The 9536-nt window shown below is 38.8% G+C and overlaps 1 protein-coding gene across 2 annotated transcripts in view; it reads left to right on the forward strand.

Moving 5' to 3' along the window:
- The window catches only part of RANBP17 (RAN binding protein 17), a 198653-nt gene extending 189473 nt beyond the window's left edge, over positions 1-9180 (forward strand). For both annotated transcript variants that reach the window (XM_034432307.3, XM_034432308.3), the window contains exons 26-28: positions 1668-1766; positions 5431-5558; positions 8460-9180. In XM_034432307.3, coding sequence (XP_034288198.2) covers positions 1668-1766; positions 5431-5558; positions 8460-8556 — 324 coding nt within the window. In that variant the 3' untranslated portion in view covers positions 8557-9180. The remainder of the gene's footprint in view (positions 1-1667; positions 1767-5430; positions 5559-8459) is intronic.
- Positions 9181-9536: the final 356 nt, after the last annotated feature.

The following is a 9536-nucleotide window of genomic DNA, read 5'->3' on the forward strand; positions in this document are numbered from 1 at the left end:
AGGACCGATCCTTGTGGCACCCCACATACAAGGGGCCTCGGGGTCGACCTCTGCCCCCCGTCAACACAGACTGCCACCAGTCAGAGAGAAAGGAGAACCATCATTTCATCATTTTCTCTCTCCCCCCCACCTACCCCCAACAGCTTATTCTCCTTTTTCAGATTTTCCACCACAGCTAAAATGGAATGACTTTCCCTAGAATCTACAATCTACGAGGCCTTTTGCCAAATATCCTAAGCAGGGTGGGTTCTACTTACCTTTACTACCGGTTCGCAATGGGGCCACGCGCTCTTTTGTGAATGCGCAGAAGCGTTCTGATGACGTCGGGGTCGGTGGGCGGAGCCTCCCACCGGTTTTACTACTGGTTCTATAGAACCGGCGTGAACCTGGGGCAACCTACCACTGGTCCTAAGCATGTTGAAGTCCAACAAGCTAAAGATATCCTATATGTAGCCAGAATCTGAGACCATTAAGTCTACGTCCCCAAATAAGGAGCTGATTTAAACAAATTATTGCTGGGGGGAAATATCCTATTTAAAGATATTGTGATAGAAATTAGCCAGAGATGTTCCCAAGGTTGTTGTTTTTTCAGGTAAATCACCACAATGGATGAATTAATAGATGGAATGCCAGAGCATTCATATACAAATAAAAGCAAGAAGTAGTTTTTTTTTTTTTTATCTGAACTTTTGCGGTAGATTTAATATCAAAATGTACAAATGTCTTTATTTTCCCATAGACAAATTATTAAAATTATTTTAATATTGGGATATGTATAGAGAGAAAAGGCATTTTAGCATATTTCATACACGATCCATTGTATCGCTTTTTTACAAAAGCTATGGGCTTGCTCTCCACATGTACTGGCAGCAATAAAGTGAAGCCTTGCTTTTATTCTACAGTGTACTTTTTGTGCTGAAGTTTCAAGTAATCTTTGATAATTTCCTTGTTCTGAGTGATTTGCAGGGCTCCGAATATCTCTTTTCATTTAGTGAAACATGTTGTTTGACTTATTCTTGGGCAGTTATTACAGTCTGGCTTGCAGTGTGTGGTTAATTCTCTAGGGACTCAGTTCACTGTTACTTCTTGGCCTTGGAAAAATAATTTAAGATTTTTCCCCATTTTCTTTGTGTTTGATATTGGGTTGGATGCTTTATTTATAACAGTAGTATGTTACAGCTTAATGGACAGATTTTATAAGTGTAATACTCTAAACCTGATTAAGCATTATCTACTGTTTGTGCTAAGGGTACTGTGCTGTCAATGTGAGTGTTCTGCCATCTTTGCTTGTTTATTTTGTACTGTTTCGGAGGTAGGTGTTTAAAATTTCAAAGCAAATTATGGACAATGATAAAAGTACCTTCAAAATCTTTAACTGCATCCTGCCCAGAATTGATCCGGTATCTCCTAATAGGCTGTGCAAATATTTATCTTAAGGGTAACAGAAAGTGATTACTGACTGATTTAGGAATAATAGTTTTTTTACAATTCCTCATCTATGAATTCTCTCTTTAACACTTTGTATATTCCAGAAGAGCTTTCCTGTCTGTTTTTTTTAAGCCTCATACTAAATAAAAATTCCAGCACTGTAGTCAAAGATGTATAATGAGCATATTAAATATTTCAACATATACTTTTTCCTGAAGAAAATTCTTTCTTTCTTTCAGATGATGTCCATCCTTATGAACACTATAATTTTTGAGGATTGTAGAAATCAGTGGTCTGTATCAAGACCACTCTTGGGTCTCATACTCCTCAATGGAAAAGTAAGTATCCCATAGCTACAAATAGCACAAGTCTGCTTGTAGACTTAGCACTGGATTCTGCTAAAAAAAAAAAAAACTGAATTCCGTATCCCCTTTTAAAGGCATCTGAATGGAAATGCTCAAAAAGTGTAAACTTGAACTCATGATGTCCTGTTCTGATTGCAAAAGCTGTTGAATCCATTGCCTTCCTTGAATATGAAAGAAACATACATGATTTGTCTAAGATGAGCATCATGATACTTGGTTTATGAGCATTTATTTCCACATATACAGAACATCACAAGACATTGTCTGCATTTTATAGCTGTTATTTCTATTATTTTATTGTTGTGGTAGCTCACCAAAATTTCCATTATATTAAGAGCTGCTGGGAGATTGCACATCCTCATTCATCTTCAGTAAAAGATCATCCATTGGAAAGTTTCAATCCTAAATCTGAGTGGAGGTCAAAGTAGGTTCTAACTGAGATGGGTTCAACCTAGTGCCTGTTATTATATAGAACAGAGGAGGGCAATCAGCAATTCCTTTGAGAAATCCTAAAGCTGAGATGTTGTATGTTGCATCTCAGAACAGTCTTGTTCTTCCGCAGTGATAGAAGGAAAATCCAATAATACAAATCAATTACTCGTGATAAGCAAGAATTAAAAGAGGAACTATAGATGATTGGTTAGCAGCAATTTGAATTTATTATGACCTGGCTGGAAAGTTTGATCTTCAATCAAGGATTGAAAGCATATTTTTCTTAAGAAATTATCATTTGTAATTTGATATTATCCTGTAAAGTAGCAACTTGGCTATCAGCCCATACTTTCATATAGTATTCTGTTATGGAATTGTGATCTAATGTGACTATGCTATAGTTGATCAGTATTGCACAATATTTTCTCTTAAATGTTTCATATTGATTGTTGAGTAGTTCCGTAAGATTGCAGATGATCTCACATACTCAGAGCAGCCTCTTCATTTACTCTTCTGCTTTGCAAATAAGTGTCCTTTTCTTTATTTTTATGGAGCAAGCAGGCTCACTGTATACCCAGTGTATGCATAAACCTGTTTTAATATTTTGATGTTGATAGGTATTTATCCCAAACCTTTGGTACAGTTCATTTTGTTACTGTCCTGGGGATAGTTCAGACTCTCCTATATAATGAGTGTTTTTCAAAATGTTTTAGCATCCTCTCCTGTATTCAGTCAACTCCCCGCACCTGAGCCTCTCAAAGAAAACAGTTCCCAACAAAAATTCTGAAGTTTCCAAGTGACCATTAAAACGTTTGGGGTTTTTTAGCCATTGATACTCAGTCTTGATGGCTCCAGTATTTTTCATATCATTGAGTTTTGCGAGGGTTGCACTTGGCGTCTGGACTTCAAGCCGAAGTTGGATACCAGAAAGAGACCTGTTTCTTTCAGTACAGTACAATACAATATCAGCTATTCTGTACATGTACAAGCTTGCAGTGGATGCTAAGGGATTGTTTCTGATGATATTGACCTGGAGTGTTCTCCATACTTCAATGCAAGTTCTGACTTTATTCCAAATCTATTTATCTCTTGGGCAGTCACAAGTGGCAGTGCATTACTGCTTTGGAGAATGAATTGTCTATACAATAAGATGGTGCTGGGAAAATATAAGACACTAAGATTAGCAGCAGCCGCATACATTAAAATTCAAACTGAAATCCCAGCTCTGGTAGGAAACTAATAGAAGAAGAAAATATATCAAGTATAGAAGCGCCGTCTCATCATTCACCTGTGCTGAAGGATCCAATTTTAACCATATCCAATAGCACTGTCATTCATCTTCTTGGTGTATTATTGTGATTTAAATCCAAGCTCCATACGAGAAGCAGTTCTTTTAAAATGATTGAGAGGGAATAAGGGCAAATTCAGTGTTTAGAAAAAGTTTATGACATCACAATATTATCCTTTACAGATGGAAGCAATATTTCCTACTTTGGGAGGAAAACTAATCATTTTCTATCTGCCCTGAGTCACTGCATCATTATAAAAGGTGGAAATAAGTAGTCTTATGCATTCCCAATCTTGTTCTTGGCAACACTTTTGTTTAGCCAATGTCTCTGATTTATAGTATTAAATATTAGCCTGGCTCTATATTAATTATGTGGTTTTGATTTTAGCAGCTTTAGTGTAAGAAGGAATTAAATATTTCACAAGGAAATATAGCTGTGCAATCATGAATAGTAAGAAATATGAGACTAGCACAGTTTTCCTTCTTCTGGAACAATATTGCATTCTAATGATCATCGAGCAAGTTCGTTGTAAAATGTATCTGTAGGGCATTATTTATCTACAAATCCTGAGCAGATTCTGAGTTTGCCTGGCTTAAGAATGCAGTGCGGGGACAGAGGATTTTAAGAAATCTATTTATTGAAGATATGGGTGACAACCAGCAACAAATATGCTACATGCTTGTAACATTCACTGCTATGATTCCTTAAAAACCCAGCCGTATGGTAATTGGAGCCAGTTTATTTCAGTTTCGTTGCAAAATTAGATGCTATTTGGAAATACGTCTTTCTCAAGCCAGTGGCATTTTTGTGAAAGTACATTGCTTGATTTCCTTCTGGAAAATGTGCAGTGACAGGGGGAAACTCTGCAATAGATTATATAATGAACTTTTCCATTTACATTGCTGACTTTAGATTATGGAAATTTATGTTCAACTGGAGCACACCATGTTGATGATGTGCTTGGTTTTCGGAATTGTTATTACTGCTATTACAGCACATGTACTAATTTTCAAAATTTCTAATCTAGAAATATTCTAGGATATTATTTCTGGATTCAGATTAGTAAATGTTTGCTCTTCTTTTTAAACTAAGTACAATTACAAGAAGTCACTAATGCCAGGGGATAAAATGAAATAACAGAAGTGCTAAAAGTTCCTATGTAGCTGTGTGCCATAGTGAAGCGCTCCCCAACCTTTCCAGTTCTGCAGATCTGAGCGGGGGGAGGGGGGAGGAAGTGGATGGTTTCACTTGTCACTTGCACAAATGGAGCTTTACACTCCATTTCCAACAAGCCGCAGCTCGATACCAGGCCACAGCCCTGGAGTGGGCACTCCTGGTTTTATTATTGGGCTGGTACAGAGGAGATTCGGGTGCTGAATCTGCCTTTGAACCATTCCTTCTTAACTCAAGCTACTGCAGAGGGAGGTTGTATGAGGAATAAGTAGATCTTATATGTGCTTAGATATAAATACATACCAAATAAAAAGAATGCTTCTGCTATTCCTATTATTTAATGTGTAACATAAACCATCTTTTAAAATTCTGCCTCTGACTTGGTATCTTTCGATTTTTGTATGACTTAAATGCAACTAGCACTTTCTGGACTGTGCTGCATTAATCTTGTCCTTTTTGCCCTGTTGGCACTGAGATACAAGGGACCTACATATTTTCTCAAGCTGTTGTTTTAATGTGGCTTAATAGGTGAAAAATATCTATGTGAATGTCCCAGTGCTGTAAGTTGGATTAAATCATCTTGAGACATCTTTCCTGCCATAGAACAGTATTGTCTTGAAAGGCAGTGGAAATTAGGCAATCATTCTCCCCAAACTGAACTGCTTTGTAGTCAGGGTTTGACAATCACTGATCTGCTAAATTCAGTCATTTTTATTGTATTATTTTGCCCATTGTCTTGTCAGTACTTCAGTGAATTAAGGGCAAGTTTGATAAACAGCCAGCCTTCTGAAAAGCAAGAGTTCCTTCATCAGTGCTTTAGAAACCTAATGGAAGGAGTCGAGCAAAACCTGCTGGTAAAAAACAGAGACAGGTGAGCCAAACAAATATCTAAAGGTAAAATGATAAAATTTAACATGCATTAACTTTCATTTTGGGGGGTTATACAACATACGTTAAAAGCTATAAATTCAGATATGTTTTATTACTTATTGCATTTATATTCTGCATTTTCTTGGAAAGCTTAAGGCACTGTCTTGCGGTTTGGGGGAGGAGGATTTCACCTTTCTTCCACAGAAGAAGTGCTGTGATGTCGGTTAGCCTGAGAAAGCATTTCCAGAGAGCTTCATGGACAACTGGGAAATATTTCCTCAAGAGCAGGAGTGTCAAACTCAAGGCCCGCTGGCCGAATCTGTTTAGGTCTGGCCCGCAGTGCTGCCCTGGAAACAGCTTACTGGCCCGCAGTGCATCTGGCGAAGTGGTGAAATCCAAAAATTTTCCCTACCGGTTCTGTGGGCGTGGCTTGGTGGTCGTGTGACTAGGTGGGCGTGGCCAACTTCACGTCACTCACTGTTAGAGCCAGGAGCTGCACATTCTGAAGCACATTCTGCCCTTCTGAAGTCCCCAACACTTTGAGTTTCTCTCTGGCTTGACTGCCCGAGCCTTCTCTTGCCCCACTCTCCATCCTGGAGGGCCGCACATCCCCCCCCGCCAATCCTTCGCACAAACCGCCCGCCCCATTTCTGCAAAGGCAGAGGCCCCCCCTTGCAGGGCAATCGAAAGAAGGTAAGGGGATACTGCAAAAAAGGCCGCCTTCACCCGGGCCTCCTCCTGCAGCCAAGTGCGCCCAGCTGTGCGTGCCCTTTACTCAAATGGGCTGTGCATGGGGCGCTTGGAAAGAGAGAGAGAGAGCAAAAGAAGTTTCCAACCTCTGTTTTTGTGTGTGTGTGTGTTTGTGTGAGGGAGGGAGGGAGCAATCTGAAGCCGAGGCACCCAAACTTCTGGCTGCATCAGGGGTGGCTTCTGAGCAGCCCTGAGTCAGCCAGCTCCACCTCACCTACTCCCTGACTCTCGCCGTTCTCGTGCCCCCCCCCTTCAAGCAGCGGCAGGCTCTGCGGGACAGCAGGGCCTCTCATTTTTCCCACAGTGTGGCGTATGCTTGCTACCGCTGCCTGTCTGCTTGCAAGCAGTGATCTTCTCTGCTTCTCTCGAGACACTGGTGCAGGCACCATGCATCACTTTTTGGGGCTGAGCAGGGAAGCCGCTGTCACGCCACTCCCCCTTGCTTCCCTGAGTACAGACCTGAGGCCGTGTGCTTCCTCTCCGGGTTGGCCACCGGCAAAGAACCATGTGGCTGACAGCCACTCAATGCCCCACGTGCAGCATCACCCAGCCACCGGTGGGGACGGAGCAGCCAGCCCAGCATGGGCTTGGGCTGGCTGGTTGGAGCAGCACTACAGCCGAGGTCCCCGCACCAACATTCACCAGCGAGCACAACTTTAGTCAGGCCATTCAAGCTGCCACTGCAGGGCCAGCCAATAATTTCAACAGAACCATGGCCAATAATAAAAAAATAAAGAAAATCAATCCAGAAATAACAAGAGTTACAATAATTTTAATGAAAATGTGGTCACCGATAATAAAACTGAATGAAACTACTAATACAACATTGAATTGTCCTTTGTCAAATTATTCTGTGGCAAGTTAGCCACGGCAACTTATCTTAGAACCTCCAGTAGCACCCCGAAACTATATACCTTTCCTTTCTAAAGGGATGCAATTATTTAAAATAAGTGGCTTTTCCAATTTCCCAATTCCATTATTCATCCACCTGTAAGATCTCTATCAGTATCTTATTTCATTGGTCCAGTCATTTTACCTAGAGACTTGATTCAGAATATGGACATCTCCTTTTATTCTACAGGACATGCAAATGGGGAAAATATTACATTTTTAAAAAGTAAACCCCATGTGATTTCTCATTCTTTCATATTACATATTTATTATTATTATTCTGAGTCCTTAACACTTTTCTGTAAAGCAGCTTCCCAGAAGTTATATGACCTATTTTTGTTGTTCTCATAACATTTTAATGCAAGTGATAACATCGGAAAGATTAACCGCATTGGCACTCAGCAGGTAATGTAAGAAGTCGCTTATAAGATGAGTGATCATCCAGAAGTAGCTCTTTTTTTTGACAAGCAATGTTACTTTGCTAAAATATTTCATTGTCTTTCGAAGTTAAATTCCCCCAATCCAGAGCCTTCCAGGTGAACATCTGAATAATCTCTGGCCATTGACCATAGTACCTCAAACATATGAAAGTGGTAGCTCAAAACATCTGGAGACCATCTAAGTATCCACTCCTGCCATAGAAGTGATACAGTGATTGCCTGGAAAGCGGCACTAACATTAAATAGCTGAAAATTTCTTTCCAACGGTGTAATAGAGGGTTGATGGCACCAGAGTCTAGTTTTTAGTTATGGAGGGAAAATGTATTTGAATCTAGGCGTCAGCAAAGATAAGCATATACCCAAGAAAGCACATTCTCTCATAACCCTTTTCAATTCTCTCAGTCTGAGGAACAGAAAGAAAATGTTTCAATCTTATTGTATCACCAGAAAATTCTGCTTTATGCTGTGCTTTTATTTTGTGAGATATCCTGAGACCTTGTCCTGGGTGGTAGAATAAAAATATAAATAACATATATATTATTTTTTTAAAAAAATAATAAAACCCTATTAAAACAAAAAATATAACTCAAACCATGATGCTAAGGGTGTTCCGGAAACAATGAGATGGCTATGGCTGGTGTGAAAAAATGGTGTGCCAGTGTCAGTAACTGGTAATTTCTGATCATTTTATAATAGATGGCCAAAAAGACATCTGTATCTTTGTTTTTGGAATTCTGTCACTTTTTGTTTGAGGGATCAGATTATATTATTCTAAACTATTTCACAGGAAAGATATTTTACATGTTACTCTTTGATTACAGGTTCACCCAGAATATGTCCATCTTCCGCAGAGATATGTCTGAAACCTTGCGTTGTGAGGGTGTATCAGAATCAAGCAGTACAGAAATGATGAGCTGATACAGAGCTGGAAATGTGTTTAAATAATAATGAACAAACCTTGAAGTTGGGCACCATTCTATATTGCTGGATAGATTCTGATTTTCATAGAAAATATTTTTTAAAAACTGCCTTTTTGTATCTTGGGCATAAATGTAAGGATTCGTAACACTGGGAACAATCTAAGCTCTAATGTGACATAAAGAACCATGTTGCATTTCCTTATCCAGATTTCTAACTCTTTTTCTTAGTTACATGATGCAGAAACATAAATTAACCAAAGAACAAAATAATATATGTATTTCTCCCCTTTGAAACTGCAGCTGTTGAGATTTTCATTTCCAAAATCCAATTAATGCAGTTTCTCAAAATTTCTTTGAAGGGCAGTGATGATATCATCCATTTCTCTCATACTTTTATTCAAGCCTTCGGAATGACTGGAAGCATAATTTTGCAACTAGATGACTACGTGTACCCTCTTTTTTTTTTTTTTTAATGTTCATCTTAAATACATTGTCACTAAGAAAAATATTAACAGAATTCTTGGCCTAAATAAAAGTGAATGTGCTGAAATTGGTACTTTATAAAATTTACAAATGGGAATACATTCTTTAGTAGAATATTAATAAAATGTTGTTTCACACACATGCATCTCAGATATTTCATTCTCGGAAAAATGTTGTATGTGTTTTTAAATGGTAAAACATTGTATGAACAAGCTGTAAATCATTCGCCACCCAATAAGCACGTAACACTCTTTTAGCCCACTAAAGTACTTTATTTGTGTGCCAGAATATGTTTTTTTGTATGTTAAGCCCTACCTTAGGGAGGTTAACCGAAAACGAGTAGAACAACTCATTTCTCTTAATTCAAGAGCTGTGATATTAATTACTGATGAAATGCCCAAACGGCATGAAAATGTGATGGCAAAAAAAGAATTTTAGGGGCTGGCATCAATTGTTTAATCTTAAAACCTGGATTAACACTATTCTTGTAGAGTA

Source organism: Pantherophis guttatus, chromosome 1, assembly GCF_059756535.1.
Source record: "Pantherophis guttatus breed Tessera chromosome 1, ASM5975653v1, whole genome shotgun sequence".
Classification (NCBI taxonomy): Eukaryota; Metazoa; Chordata; class Lepidosauria; order Squamata; family Colubridae; genus Pantherophis; species Pantherophis guttatus.